General features: G+C 43.1%; 1 protein-coding gene across 1 annotated transcript in view; it reads left to right on the plus strand.

The window, feature by feature from the left end:
• DNAH9 (dynein axonemal heavy chain 9) overlaps nt 1-16,780 on the plus strand; it is a 1,479,259-nt gene that overhangs the window by 994,659 nt on the left and 467,820 nt on the right. Inside the window, exon 59 of the mRNA XM_085616775.1 lies at nt 7,452-7,574. Coding sequence (XP_085472901.1) covers nt 7,452-7,574 — 123 coding nt within the window. The remainder of the gene's footprint in view (nt 1-7,451; nt 7,575-16,780) is intronic.

Here is a 16,780-nt window from a genome sequence, read left to right on the forward strand (position 1 = left end):
AAATAAGTGCATTTTTCTAAGTTTTCGCAAATTACCATGAGGTCCAGCCTCATGGTAATTTGCTCACGCTAATAGCGAAATCGCTATTTTTTAAACTGTAATGCATTGCATTTAAGGAATCTCAATTAGGGATTCCTTAAATGCAATCGCTATTTAAGGAATCCTTATTTTGAGATTCCTTAAATAGCGATTTTGGCATTTGGGATGATGCATCCCAAATGCAAAAATACCGGTCGCAAAGGGGCAGATTCTGAGAATCTGCCCGTTTGCGACCGGTTTTGTGCTTGATGCATGTGCCTGATAGCACTTTCCCACCTTTGAGGGATCAAAGAACCCACCAAACATTCCCTTAAACCCCCTCCACTTAAAGTTGAAGTGGGTCGCTCCTGTTCAGGTTTTTGTGGGTCTTTTGAGGACTCCTTCTGTTTTCAACCTTCTTTCTCCTGGGGAGGCTGTCCTCCCTTCTTGTGATCACCCTCCTGGTGCTTATTAGAAACCCAGGTTCTCACTCACTCATCAGCTGCCTTGGCTTTTTCCCTAGGACTAGACAGATTAGAGTCACTAGGTACTGGCGTAACTTCTCTTGTACATAATGAGTCCGTTTTTGCTCCCTCATGAACACATTGTACAACCCCTCATAGGTAGTTACTTGATTACCATCAATCCAGCTTCCTAGTGCTTTTTCTGAGTGGTCTACAAAGTTCATCCAGGACTGTGTGTTCACTTTCTGGGTGTCCCTGAATTTCACCCTGTACTGCTCTGGGGTCAAGCCAAATTTCTCAATTAAACATATCCTCATGTTGGTGATGGATTTAGCCTCATCCCCCTCTAGGGGCAGGAGCTTATACCTCCCAGCTATAGGGATTCGTTCCCACAAGAGTGAACCTCAATGCTCAGGGTGGACCTCCCTCTTTTAAAGGGCCCTCTCAAATGGTGTGAGCCATTTGCCAATGTTGTCCCCCTCTGTGTACTGGGGCACTATTCCCATGGAGAGCCTGGGATTAAACCCACCACCATTATTTCCCTCCTCCTCCCTTGCCAACTTCCTCTCAGCAAGGTTTAGCTCTCTTTCCCTCAGGGCTAGCTCCCTTTCCCTTAGGTCAAGCTCCCTTTCCCTTAGGTACATCGTTGGCTTCTGTGTGGGAGAACCTCCCCCTCCTACCCCTAGCTGGATTGGCAAACTTAGTACTGGAAGCAATGGAAGAGATATCATCATCACCCTCCACCTGGGTGACGTGGGTTGGGGGGGTGAACCTTCCCCTAACCTTCATTCTCTGGGGCTGACCTGGCCCAGGCCTTCAGGGTGCTAACCAACTCTGCCTTCCTAATCTTGTTAGTAGCAGGTAGCTCCCTAGCTCCACTGAACCCTAAGCTCAGCCACTATAAGTTTAGTCAGTTTAGTCAGATTTGACTCCATAGTATCCCTAGTTTTAGGTCTCGACAAGTTTCAATCAGACTTAGAACACATTTAGAAAAATTGAAACACTGGATCAAAAATCAGTTTAGTCCAAATTTTCAAACATCAAAAGCTTTGTTCTCAGACAATTCAGTGGATTTTTAAAGATCTTAACTCAATCACGGTATGGTGTAATTTGAACCCAAGTCGGTATGCCACCACTACCACCAAATATTGGAAAGCTGGATTATTGGTAGGGTTAAGTATACACTAACCACTAGCAATAAGGCCACCAACTAGCAATAAGGCCACCAAAGCTCTCAGTAAATTAGTCCCTTGCTCAACCCTTGGCAGCTGGCTGCGAGCAGTCAGGCTTAACTTAGGAGACATGTATGTAAATATTTAAAAACACATATACACTAAATATATGAGACACAAAATAAAAATCTCACACCAATTTAGAAAAATAGAAAGTATTTTTTATTTTTAAAATGACAACAAAATGTCCAAATTCCAATTTAGGTAATCAGAGATATGAATTTTAAAAGATTAACTACTTTATAGTGTTTAAAAACATATAGTGCTCACTTGGGACATCTGGTCGTGCTTGACTGGGATAAAGTCAAAGTTTGATGCAGACCACGGTGGAACCCAGGTCCGATACACTAAGCGGGAGACCCCGGTCAAAAGTTTACCTTCACACTTAGAAACTTTTATGGAGCTTTTTCTTCTGACATCGATCAAAGTCACTTCGTGAGGCCAGATTCAGTGCGGGTTTGCAGACTTGAGTTTCTTCTAGGCCCCAGTCAAATGCTGGAAGTCTGGAATTTTCAGCCGGATGAAACTGAAATCCTGGCCGTGTCCCGGTTAAAGGTGGCCGGCTTGACTATCGACGCCGAATCGGTCACTTTATGGAGCTTTTTTTTACAAAAGTTTTCAAAACTTCTCCAAACATCTGGAAGTCTTTCCAGAAGGTCTCCTTGTAGGTTCAGAGTGTCCAAAACACCAATCCAAAGGTCTGGAATCTCCTAGATGGTCTTTGAGATGTCTGCACAATTCCCACAGAGCACCTAGCCAACTCCTTAAAAGGTCCATGGGACACACTCCAGGCTGTGGACTCTTGGTGGAGATGATGTAGGTGGGCTCTGTTAACCTGTAGCTTGCAGGGGGTCTACTCCTTAATCCTTCTTGAAGCAAAGTACAGTCCCCAGGGCTGTATTGCCAGATTGTGCAGCAGGCGCAGTCAGAGTGCAGGTCTTTAGGTGCAGATCCAGATTCTGGCAGGGCAGTCCATCTTATCCTTTTTATTTTCAGGCAGCAGATCTGAGAGGCTTTGCACCTCTCTCATATTTATCCAGTACTGTGAGCCGAAAAGTAGGTGGTCGCCCCTGTTCAATGAGGTGCAGGATGCTATCCAAAAGCATGACAGCTTCCTCCAAAGGGTGGCATCTTCTAGTCCCACAAAGCACCGCACTTCCAAAATCCAACATGGATGCTTTCTCTCTGGATGAGTAAGAACTGGCTAAACCAACCTACTGGTATGGCTCATTTACCTGAATCCTTCCCCTCCATAGCCTTCAAATTCCATTTTAGCGCTGCCATTTGGCAAGAAGAGGTGGAGAGCCTGGCTGGCATTGCTTACTGTTTGGCTCTCTTTGAAGCTCATGTTTATTACCCACCCCCCTGCCTGGCCTGATCTTTGCAGCTGCAAAACTACCACCATCAGATAACCTCTTCTTCGGCCAGGCCACTTATCACCTAATCAAAGCAGTCTGGCTAAGCCTGTTAGAGCTGACCAAATCAGGGGAGACTGGTAGAAGGCTGGATTTTGGCTCCAAGAAAAAAAGTCTTATACTTCCTTTTCTGTACTAGTTATGACAAGTTCAAAGATGAGAAGTTGTAGAATTTGTCAGTACCAATCCTTTAAGTCCTTGAATGACAATTCACTCCTTTACTAGTAATAGTTATACTTAAATAAAATATTGTAATGTTAGCCTATGGAGCATACAATGGGGAAAATGAAATGGGCAGTTTTTCCTTTACTAGGGCATATACAACACCTTTTATTAGGTTCCTGCTTATAGTTGATCCCCCTCTCCAAACACACTCCTGGATCACCTACGGGAGACCTTGGGGGTGCCTAAAATGTAAAAATAAGGTCGATTATCGCTTTTAAAGTGCCCATACCACCAGAGTCGAATTTACATACAAGTTACTTTTAAGGACAGTCTGCAAAGCAAGGCTGCCTTAAAAATGACAGTAGGCATACAACAGTGCACACATGCAAATGCAGGACATCTGCTGGGCCCTCTATACCTCCAGGCCCAATTATATGCAAGGACCTATAAGTAATTTGAAACCCCAGCCCAATTATTTACTGGGGACTTTTAAGATCTGTCAGTGCCAATTGTAATTGGACCAACTTACAATAACTGACTTCCCTGCAAGGCAGGGCTGCCTTTATAAGTGACAGTGGGCCCACAGCAGCGCACACATTCAAGTGCAGGAAATCGTCTGGGCCTCTAAACCTCCATGCCCTATTATATACTTGGGACTTAAAGGTAGTTTGAACCTCCTGGCCCTATAATCTACTAGGGACTTACAGGGGTTTGTCATTGCCAGTGCGATCACATGCAAGTACCATATAACATTTGAACTGGGCTCTAGCCCAGGGCCTGGTTAGCAGAGACCAGGGCACAGTCAGAGTTAGTTACCAGTCAGCAACAACAAATGGGGTTGAACATGGCAAAAAAGATGACTTCCCAACAGGGTCTTTCACGCAACTTTTAACGTGTTGCAAGCAAAATAAAAAAAGGCAACTTTTATCAAGTTACAAAGTGTAAGGAAAACCGTGTTTAAAGTTAAATTGTAAGAAAATCAAACATCCATATCAGAGACAATCAGCAATTGCGAGGAAGTATTGTCACAAGGAAAATATTGACTGTTTGCGAAGAAAACATTGTTCAAGTGCATAGAAAAGGTAGACCAATACTGAGGAAACAGGCAAGACTGCTTTGCTTAATAAAACTTTGCACACCCTTATTCCCAGAGATCTCTTGTTTCTTGGAGCTGGTTCCGATCTGATAACAGGAACTCACTTTGACTGTGTCATCATTTAGAAGAAACTGAGGTGATGCCTGGTCTCTGCTGTTTATGCCCCATCTCTGGACTAGCTGGTTGGTTATAGAAGAAATTTAAACATAAGAGACAACAAAACTCACCCTGTTAATTCTGACATTCTTAAACAATTACATCTCTTTGAGTTACTTTATTATTAAGGGCCATATGTAGATAATTCTTATTTACCGATTCCTAAATACCGAATTTTACCGATTCGGTATTTATGAACCGGTAAATAGAATGTAGGTAAACATTCGGTAATTTTTACCGATTCGGTAATATTCGTTATTACCGATTCGGTGTTTACCGAATCGGTAATAAGGAATACCTTCCCATTCATTCCTATGGGCCTGGAGGCCCATAGGTATGAATGGAATGCCATTCACTATTACCGATTCGGTAAATACCGAATCGGTAATAGGGGGAGCATATTCAAGTGTGGCAGGGTGTCACATTGACACCCTGTTGCACCCCTGAATCGTGCATGTGTGCACATGTGGCGCACATACATGCCCTAAGGGCATGTATGTCTGCCACATGGCACCTTGAAAAAAGCAAATTATTGCTTTTTTAAAGGTATTCGGTATTTACCACCAACTTGTAGTTGGTGGTAAATAACGAATCCTGAATGCAAAAATGCACTCACTTGAGTGCCTCCTACATACCTTTTAAGGATTCGGTATTTTACTGATTCCTTAAAATAAGGATTCGGTATTTTACTGAATCCTTAAAACCTGCCTCCTACATTAGAAAGGGCTAAATACCGGTCGGTAACGGGAAAATTACCAATTGTCGGCCGTTACCGACCGGTATTTACCTACCTACATATGCCCCTTAATCTCTTAATTGCAAAGAGATGTGAACTAACTCGAGCGAAAATAAGTGAATTTACAAGGCAAAGATATTAAATTACAACTTCAGTAAGTAATTTTTTGGGTGATCTTCAACATGCCAAGTGGGGTGCTCGCAATTGCACCTGTTCATATTTCTGGGATGTCAGTAGTAAGGTTTAGGAAAAACATTGCTCCTGTGTTTTTTTACCTCTATATTGAAAAAAATGTCCATAAGGAGAAATCCCTTCTCTTAAACCAACAGAATGATAGGTATGTTTGGTGCTCAGCCCCTAATCTGCATACGAACTACAACATTTCTAACATCTAAATTGCTAGGTTAGGGTGGAAAAAGTCACAAGGAAAGATTTTAGCTAATCCTTCAGTAAACTTTAGTGAAAAATATGCCCGCCTGTTTTTTTTCTGCTGTTGTATGTATTGTCTGTCCCATTAATATCCACACATCCTGTTTCTCACATTCAGCATCTTCTGTGCACAGAAGACACTTTTTTCACGGTTGTATGATGGAATGATGAGTCTATAAACCACGCATGCCTTAACAAATGGTCTTAACAAACGACCGCGTCTTTACCACGCATGCCTTTACAACAAATTTCATTGTAAAGGCATGATTGGTAAAGGTATATGCGTGGTAAAGATCCCAACCCAGCACCCCACCCCGCCCTGAGCCCTCATACCCATCCCCTAGCCCTGCAATCTACCCGCCCCAGCTCTAAAAATTGTCACGATCACTCACCCTGAACCCTAATGAATATAGCATGCTACAACGCATGCAAATACATCGTGCTCCGTAACAACGCGGTTGTTACAACGACCGCGTTGTTACATCGCGATGCCATTACTACGCAAGTCATTAAATCGACTTGCAGTAGATGGCGCTGTAACATTAGGAATGTATAATTTACTATTCCAACTCCAGCCTACGCAACAGTAGGGAAGGTGTTGAAATAGTAAATTATACTGTTACTTATGTTAGAGCGCCATCTACTGCAAGCCGATGTAATGACTTGCATAGTACTGGCATTGTGTTGTAACAACGTGGTCGTTGTAACGACCGCATTGTAAAGGCATCGCAATCTCATGACCGCGGTGTAAAGGTTGTTTCCCACCCTAACACCGATCCCCAGCCCAAAGAATAACCCCAACACCAGGCCCCTGCCCTGAACCATTAAACTCGGCCCCCAGCCCATAAATGACCCTGACCCCAGCCTCCCACAGGAGCCTTAAAACCGACCCCCTGCCCTAAAAACTACACCGACGACCCCCGGCCCTAGCCCTACTTACCAAGCCGCATCCCAGGACCTTCTGCCCCAATCCTTCCTGTTCCTCTCCCTGACCATCCGCTCTGCATCTAGAACGCTGACTGCCTTAACCTCACCTATGCATGGCTAAGGCATGTGCGTGGTGAAGGCAAGTGTTGTTCCGCTTGCGTTGAAACTGCACGCGTGGTTAAGCTCGCGTTGAAAATGCCGTTTCCCTTTATTCAAACCTGGGTTTAGCTTAAGTGTACATAAGCTCTATGAATCAAACTGTAAGACTGTGACCTTGATGTATGGGAGTAACTTCTCTTGTGTCTGTAGAATGCACTGAATATGAGGCAACATTCTCAGCTCCCTCTCCTGCGGATATTTGAAATAAAGCCCCTTGGGATTTAATAACCCCAAGCGGAAGGAGCATGAATTTATAGACTTTATGAACTAAAAGTATCTGCTGGATGGCGGTCTCCTGCTGCCTTAAGTTCTTTAAAAATGTAAGGAACAGAATGTTCCCAGATCCTCCACCAGCGATGAGGTAAAGAGACGGCACAATAGAAAGTCATTGTTACAGGTAACTCATTTCTCATTGTGTCAATTAACTTGCTATTTTTGCACAGAGAAAAAAATACGTATTCAGAGTGCAGTTAATGTAGAAGGTCTCTTTTCTACATTTAATTCTCTTTTGAAAAGTAGTAATGTAATTGTGATTGTGTATATTAGAGCCCGAAAAAATGTGTATGTGTACCTAGGACCCGCATTGAGCACTGTTTTCAAGTATGCGTCGTGCCACAGCTGCAGTAAATATGCTCTTCCTGTTTCACACTCTAGATACTTTTGATGAGTAAAGAAATAAACACGGGTGAGCTGGATTTCCTTCTTCGGTACCCTGCACAGCCAGGCCTAACAAGCCCCGTTGACTTCCTGTCCAATCAGTCCTGGGGCGGCATAAAGGTAAGCAGTGTCCTAAAGGCTGCTCCTGGCTACTTCTAAGCAATGGATTTTCGTTAAAAATGTGATGAGGCTTTCACGTTCTCCTTCTTAATATAGCTATTGCTGACCTTCGGAGGGCTTGAAACCTAGAAATGCCATTGAGTGTCGCGGTGAGATTGTGGGTGTGACTGACTTAGCGGATGCGAGTTAGGGTTAAAACATCCTCATCTGTGCATCTAACATCTTTTACACATATTGCTAACTTTTAACAGATGATCTGTAGAGATTTCTTCCCTTTTTATTCAGCAGGTTGAAAACCGATTTAAAACCTAGGGCCACATGTATGAAGCTATTTTACGTTGGCAAACAGACCAATTCGCAGAATCAGCCTTTTTGCGAATGCAAAGAAAGCTTTTCCTATGTATCAAACCCTATTTTGCGATTCAGTAACGTGTTACCGAATCACAAAAGGGGTTTGCGATTAGTATTCCGAAGGGGCGTGTTTAGGGCGTCACTTCCAAATACTGAATTACAGCAGTATGTATGAATGTTTTGTGACTGTGAATGCGGTCTCAAAACATCACATTTTACCACCAACTTCAAGTTGGTGGTAACCTATTCGCAAATGGGAAGGGGTCCCATAGGGACCCTTTCTCCTTTGGGAATGGTGGCAAAAACGTTTTTTAAGAACAGGCAGCGGTCCCACGGACCACTGCCTGCTCTTAAAAAATTAAAAGAAAACTTTCATTTTATTCTTTTAAACGCGACCCAGTAAAACTGGCTGCATTTAAATAAAAAGATTGCTTCATTGAAAAGCAATCATGGGCATGGTGGTCTGCTGACCTTAGCAGGCCACCATCCCAGTGATTTTAGTGTTTCTAAGAGGGCCGCAAAGTACGACCTACTCCGTTAATATTAATAAGGTAGGTCAATTTGCGACCCCTAGGAATCACTAAATTAAACTTTATGAATTTCTTACATTAGGAATAGCGACGACCTACGTGAGATACACAGACAATCGCAATTAGGTAATCGCTATTCCTAATGTTGATACATGTGGCCCCTACTTTCTAATGTGTAATTCCTCATGCAGATGTCATACATGAAACCCTGCACAGGTGCTTTAGTGGATCCAGGAACGTTTTTAGCAATGTAAAGTCACCAGTGCCAGGTGGCCTTGGCCAGCGTCAACAGCAGTGTCACCTGTCTTCATCAAAGTGATGTGACAGCGTTTACATGGCATCATTAGCACCAATGATGTCCATGAGTTTTTTCTGCACTTCCACAAACGTGGGATCTGGGGCTGCACACATTTTTTCTTGTTTGTGTATTGATGATTGTTTATACTATCCCTTCATTTTTAAGGAAATGCGACCACCAAAATCTAAGTGTATTTGGTTCTTGGGGAAAGACCATGAGACAACCTCATGTAACTTGTGCCATTGAATGCATCTCAAAGTGCCTTGTGAGAGGGAAGCAAAGCTTTCTCATGGTATTCACAGAGGTGTGGTGGTCGGAGATCCAGGGTCCGGTCTCAGACAGACGCAGATGGGCTTTGCCAGCGGCGCGGCCGCACAGCGGCAGCCATTAAATAGGTAAGGGGGAGGGAAGTGCAGCTGGGAGGGGGGAGAGGGAAACAGCGGGGGGCTGCAAGGGCAGCAGCTGCAAAAACGGGCACGGAGGAAAATACAGGTACAATTACAATATAAATACAGATACAAAATAATGGCACAATAACAGAACGGGCACGGCAGGAGAAAACAGGTACAATTACAAATATAGCTATAAAATAAAGGCACAATAACTGTACAGGCACAGAGGAGAACACAGGTACAATTACAATACAGATATGAAATAAATGCACAATATTAGATGACAGAGAACAGCAACAAAAGACAGAAAACAGACACAGGGCGCAAAACACAAAGCCAGCCAACAGTGGACAAGCAGAAGAGCAAGGCTCTCCCACAGGCGCAGACAAGAGCCTACTGGTGAGGGAGGGCCTCGAACACCTACCTTAGCAGGGCAGCGGCAGTGGCGCACCAGCAGAGGTGCTGGGGGAGAGAGCAGGTCTCTGACCAGGAGATCAGAGGTCTAACCTCAGAGGTAAAGTGCAGATGGTGTTTGAGGTGTTGGATGTATGGGGCGCACGAGCCTTTCAAGTAGAGTTGTATATCATTAGCATTAGCATATTGGTAAACTGTGATACTTTTATAGGTGAATAAGCCCCAAGGTGCTCCGTGTAGAGGTTAAAAAACACAGTGAACAGTATGCAACACTCAGGAACTCTCTAGATGATAGAAGTAGGACTATAGAATTGGAGTAGTTCTTCAGAAAGGAGACAAGCGAAGCATAAGAAAGCACAGCAGCATACTTCATTGCCCGACCATGTGAGGAAACTTAAAAAGGGGAAATGCATTCATCCTCATCTTCAGAACTAGTTTCTCAATTGCAACCCATAACTTCACAGGTGAGCTTCTGAATTGCTGGGCACTCATAAGGCTATGCAGAGCTTTTTTGTGAATTCTCCATCAGATGCACCCACTTCAGCTATCAATGTGGTGCTAGTCATTGTACATATCCTTGATGGGGTGATGAATACATTTATTTCAGTGCATTTCATACTAATGCAATGTAATTTGAACTTTCAATTACCTCAACAGATGGCTCCACTTTTGAAGCCTTTGCATAATATTTTATTTAAATATTTATCCTAGAGATACAATTTCTGGTAAAGTTAACAAGAAGGAGAATGAATTGCAAACTGTGTTTTACTTTACTCGTTGTGGTATTTTTCCAGTATAAATTACCTGGAGGGTGGAACAGTCTTTCCTCCTCAAATTTTTGACAGATTTCCACTTGAAGCTGCGTGTGCCATTACCAACTATCTTTTTGTCAACAAATTCATATAAGGTTGTAGAGAGGTTGCAAAATATGTATCCTGAGAAAGCACTTAAGTATATTTCAGGAAGAGATGTCAGGGGTAGTTGCCCTGTTAGAGCGCAGTAGCGTCGCCCCCCTGTATTTGTTACCCCCTCAGATCCAGTTGTAAATCAATCTAAGAGTGATTTAGTTTATGGAGTTTCTTCCAGGCTGGGCCAGGCAGGTGTCATTGTCATTTAGAATGAGTGAGAGCGCAGGGCGGGCAAACATGGGTGGGGCTTCACAGCAGGCTTGGTTTAAAGTAAAGTGTGTCAGGAAAATACACCATCCCGTGATTCAAGGCAAATCACGTAATCATCCCGTGCCTAAAAAAATCAAAAAAGAATCTGAACTTGTGTAATGTTAGGACTTTGAGTGCTCATGCACAGAGATCAAATTCCTTCAAGTCGTGTTTGAGCTGTATAAATCTGCAAAAAATAAAGTGGGTCGGCATAACAATTGGGAACATGCTGATTCTTATTCTGAATTGAAATATTTCAAAAGCTTTAGGGTTCTGTGACAGATGGCCTCCAAGGCCTGCATGTAGTTGCAAAGAAGTTAATTTACTCTGCACATGTTGCAGAGCTACAGGTGGAAGAAAGCCCATACTGGCTGTATGCATTATCCCCGGGCTCTGGCTGATCAGATAACGGGTGGGCTGGCAGGCAGGCCTCGGCTATTGATTCGCTCTATCACACTGAAACCCAGCACCTCCCAGTCAATAGAACATCAATGAATTACTCCAGCAACAAAGAAAGGCTGGCATGTGACTTTTTCGAGCAACTGGATGAAATGTGCTCGTAGGCCGCACGGGAAGGATCGGCTTACAGTAAAGCTTGATAAAGGGGACAGACATCTGAGCCAGCCATTAAAAGCGCACACGACTGAAAGACATACACTGAATGACACTATCTAACATCTGTTGTTACAGTAAAGAAATAGCAAGATTGCAGAGAGCATCACTAATTTGCAAAAACATAATTCCTTCTAGTTGCCTTGAATCTTGTTTCTAGAGATGGATATAAATAGTTTAACCTTTTCCAGCTCTCTGCACTAAAATTTGTGTTAAGTGTCTGCTCGTGAGCATTTTTTAATGTAACTCTACTGTGGTTACTCAGCTTTGCTTCCTGTTCTCTCATAACTCCATGTGAGACATGCAGTGCAGGCACATCACCAGCTACACTTCACCCACAGTACATGCATATCAGCTGCTCATACAGCCCACATTACTCAGGCTGCATGCATATCACTCACAGCACTGCCAACCCCTGCTTTAAAATCACCACATCTTAAAAGCCATATTTTCTGGTCATTGCAACTGTCTGCACTTTGCTATATTAGCCCTTTCTTTCTTTCTTTTCTTAGTTTTTATAAGGTTATTATTCCAAAATAAATGCCATCCACTTTTTATTTGGGTCTGATGGTTTCCCGCATTTGCAGCATACTTCCGACAGGGCGAGTCTATATGTCATCATTACCAACACCCAACACAGGCCAGGGGGTGATGTTGGAAATGTCATCACTTACCCTCAGCATTCTCAGGCTCACAATGGAAGTGCATCGGGTCAAGGTCCATGGTCTGGTGTGCCCTAAGTAAACGCTGCAGTGGGGTTGGAACACTTTTCATAGTCGGGGTGCTTCCACCAACGCTGCATAAGCGAAATCATAAGGATTGTGAAGAATCCAAAGGTAGCACAAGAGCTGCATTCGTGCATCAGGAACGTTGCAAGGCTGTAGTATGTAACTGGTGGTTGTGCAGTTTGGGGCACTGTCGTAAATATAATACTAGAGGATGGTGCAGCAGTGCACTCTCATTCACAGATAGCACAGTTTCACTGGAATGGATATTACATTTTCACAATCATGCAATTCTATTGATAATATTATAAAGCAGTGATTTGCCCACTTTAAAAAAAAAAAAAAAAACTTCCTCAATCTCCCTTATGATAGTCGGGCTCGCTCCCTTTGCTTGCGACATAACACTCACCCATGACCTTTACGCCACACCACTTTGAAATGTCACCAGCCGTCACTGAGCGAAGTGTACTTATTATTTTCCCTTTGAATGAATTCTTGGGATGTGGCAATCACTTGATAGATGTTATCTGGTATGATAGTTGCTTTGATCCGGGAGTGCTGTACGTATGTTAACTTTGCATGGACTTTCCATTGCACAATACACAAGGATACAGAAGCATGTTTTCTGATAAGGCTATTTTATGAGATGAGGAGATTGGTAAAAGATATGCATGGTGTTTGCAAACCAGTGTTCCATGGATTCTAATGCTAGGGTGAGACCTGTTTTAATATCACGCGGCCCAGCATATTTTCTTGTAGCTTGCCTTTCTGTGTTATCTAACATACCTTAAAATCCATTATGGATTGCTGGGGAGATACTTGGAAGAACAATAACTCGCAAAGGAAAGCTATGCATTAAATGGAAATGGTACGTGACTGACTTCAGTAAAGTTGGCTCTGATGGCACGGATTCTTTATTGCCCACCCACCTCTCTTGATCTTTCTCACAGTATTCTGAATTCCATTCCACTGGACATATCTGGGACCGGAGACAGTGGGTTACTGGCGTAACGAAACTCGAGGGGGCCTCCCTGCAAGGGGCGTGGTGGGGCCCCCTCCGGGCTCAGTCAGGAGCTCTGCAGCCCGAGTGCTGTGCTGAGGAGGCCCCGTGGAGCTTGGGCCGCCCCCCCGCACCGCTGGGTCTGCGGGGGCCTGTGTTACGCCCCTGCAGTGGGTGCAACAGTGCCATTCATCTTAGGGTTGTGTCAGGTCCAGTCTATGCTATGGAAAACTAGTACAACACATGGGAACGTAAGTAGCATTTACTGGTCACTGAGAGAATTAAAAAAGGTTTCAGGCTCTCAGCATGGTGGATGAGTTATTTCAGAGATGAAGAGTTTGAAATGAAACATAATGTGTATCAAAACCAATGTATATACCCATTTCTTTTCAAGATGAGTAGAGTTGATCAGCAAAGTCGATTGTCTAGGGATGTGTGAATTTTGCAAAATTTGCTTTCGTGAAATTATGCTAAATTATGGAAAATGCAATCTGTCATTTCGTGCTATGTTTGAGCGTGAAATGCATGCTTGCGGATGTACCACACGTGCATAGCAGTCAATTTTTTTTTACTGTGAATGGCACATAATTATGTGAAGTGTCAGAATGTCAAAATGTCGGGAATTTTGCGTAACAAGCGTGACTTGAAGTTACGTGTATTACAGCGGGCGTTCGTTAAATTTCACCCAGGCCAACTATCTTCTAGAAGAAACTACTTCATCTTAAGCATATGGACACTGGATCATGTCTTCTCTGTAAACGAGGACTCTTTTAAACTGTATTGTCTTGCTGTTACACTTGACACTAACCAGGACATGTAAAACTATCAAGTACCCGAAAAGGAACCTGCACATGGACAGCATACTCCCCATCAGCTCGAATCGAGTGCCTTCCTCTCTCCTGCTCAAGGCCAGTAAATAGACAAGGGAACCCAACCTCTTACTTATTTCTCACAGGATAGTTGAAGTGGCTGGGTAAAGTGTTTGAATGCCAAAAACCCATTTGTCAATGATATTACTAGTGTATCAAACAAATAATGATTGAGTACTCTAGCAAATAATCCTTTTTCTATTACGTATTTAATAAATTAAAAATAATTGTAAAAGCTGAGTTGAATTTTGTAGCATTTGAAGCTTCTTCATTGAGAGAGATAGACATATTTGCAAGAGTCTGCGCCATAAAAAGCACAGATCTGTCTGATGGTGCAAATATACGTCTGTATTCTGGCTGCTTCTTGGCTAAATGACCGGTAACTCGCAGCAGTGCAAGCAAAACAGGTCATTCCTCCAAGGGCAGAATGAATTAAAACATGAATAATGAATGCTGCGGATGATTACCCATGCATAGGTCATGGGGGCTGAAATTATTTTCTCTCTTGCTGGAAAGCGAGTGGCAATTTCAGTCGCTATTTTGACACGGGTATCATTGAATGCAGGTTGAATAAATGCCACATTTGTTGACTTGTTGCTGTTCAGCCATTTTCATGTCAGTGACAGGTGTAGCATCTTCTGCTTGGCAAGCTGCCATTGCTGTTCTTATTTTTGCAGCACTGTAAATAACAGAAGCGAACAGTTTCTTCGCTTATTTCAGCAGGGAAGTTTTATTTCATCTGCTGTCACAGCTGCTGGTGCATGTTGCGTTGATCACTGGTTGGAGCTGTGTTTTCTTATTTGATTATATACCAACTGGGCGACCAAAAATGACACTTCGAAACCTATTTCAGACAGGTCTTAGATATGAACTGAAACATAAGATTCTCTCAGTTTTGAAACCATATTTCCTCTTGTGTTGTTACTTCAGGTCTGTGCTAGACCCGAACTGGATGGAAGCAAGATGCACCAACTATAGAGGGGTTCATCGTCATCAAACAATCTTTATTCGGCTCATTAAAACCATAAAAGAATACATAAAACACAAATCAATAATGTACAAATATTCATACTTAGCAGCAATTTAGACCAAGATTAAATACATCGATTCATAAAGTTACTTGTAGATGAAAATGGGGAATATTAACAATAATTTACAAATAATCCATTTTATAATGCATCAAACAATTATTTTGTTAGGCATGAATTATCAAAATTAAATCATAAAGTGCCCTCTGCATCTGGAGCGGGAATATTAGTGAAGACCTACAAATAATCCAACCCATAATACATCAGACAACTCATTTATCTACCACTCAATGGTAATACTAAAAGAGATTAAAATAGAGTGTAGGTCAAAGAAAAAAGCCCATGCAGGCAGGCAGAGAGTGGATTTCTGCTAGATCTGAATGGCTTGTGGGATGCTCTGCCCATCCAGTAAAACATGTAACACATGAGTGAGTTTCACATGTTTTTCTCACATGTTCATACTTGAGTTGCTGTTGTGGGAAAATAATGATCCTGTTCTATGTCTGTCCATGAAATAGTGGGCTCTTCTGACCTGCCTCAAAACCTGATCCTTACTACCTAATATATTTCTAAAATTATACTATAATAAGGATGGTTTAGCCTCATTATAAATAAAGTCATTGGGAGGAGAGGTTTCCTGAGGAGGCAAGGCATCCTCTCGATTCAGCGTGGGGCTGGAAATACTTTCTAGGTTTGCTTTTAGCTCCGAGTCCGTCCCTCACCACCAAGAACATGTAAAGGACATTGCAGAATAAGAAGCCCAGGTGCAATGAGTGTTGGCAGATATCAGTAAATGATGAATAGCAGCAACGTTGAATACTGCTGCACACCAAATACATTGTGTGGATTCAATTAATAGTTCTAGTCAGAAGGCACTTTACCCCCCAAATAATCTAAGGGTATAGTACTAAGAAGGTGGCTTGTTAGAAGGGGGTTTCGATGGACAGGAAGGTTTAACTCATGTATGGAGCCCTTTTTTGCCCCTTTGCGTTCTTGCCCTAGATACACAATATAAATTCTGCTATATTCATGGTATATCTGCGTGGCTAGGTGAGTTAGGCACAACACAAATGGCGCTGTGGTTAAAGTCTATGCTTTCACTTCCTACATTACAAAGAGGGTGCAGGGCCATAGCTTTAGTCAGTGCAGCAACTACAGAAAATACTGGAAATTAATGTAACATGTTGCAGTGTGCAACATTAGCAAAGTTGCCACTTTACTGCCTTCATTCTCCTGTGCCCATATTGGTGTCACATGGGTTCCTGTAGTAGAGACAGCTTTCCACCCTCCTGGGGAAATGTGCTAATGACTCCCAGGAAAGGATATAATAGGGGCTTGCTTTGGAAGAAGGTGTCACCTCCCTCCTACAGGAAGCCATATGACTCTTGGCGCAAAAGGCGATCTTCAAAGGAAAAAAACACATTTGAAGGGCAAATAGGTAGCCCTTGGGAGAGTGGCTGCTCTATTGTTCAGACAGACAAACTGGCACTTGGAACAGGAGAGAGGAAACCAGTTTCCAAACTGGTTTTCCACTGGTGTGTAGCCCCCTTGGTAGCCACAACTCTAGGTCTAGCTCTGTCGCAGTGGAGGTCGCTCCTTCAAGGACCTGGGACCCAAGCTGTGGAACGCTCTACCTCTTCACGTACGTTCCATAGACAGCCTTTCTGCCTTCCGTAAGGCAATCAAGACCCTCCTATTTCCTTCCGACTAGTGCTGCTCCCTTTCCCCCCCCCCCCTTCCTCTTCCTGGTAGGTTCTGTGACTTCTCTCAGCGCCGGGACGCCCCTTTGCTGGGGCAGCTGTTGCGCTTTACCAAACCCAGAATAGAATA

Source organism: Triturus cristatus, chromosome 7 (genome assembly GCF_964204655.1).
Source record: "Triturus cristatus chromosome 7, aTriCri1.1, whole genome shotgun sequence".
NCBI classification, from domain to species: domain Eukaryota; kingdom Metazoa; phylum Chordata; class Amphibia; order Caudata; family Salamandridae; genus Triturus; species Triturus cristatus.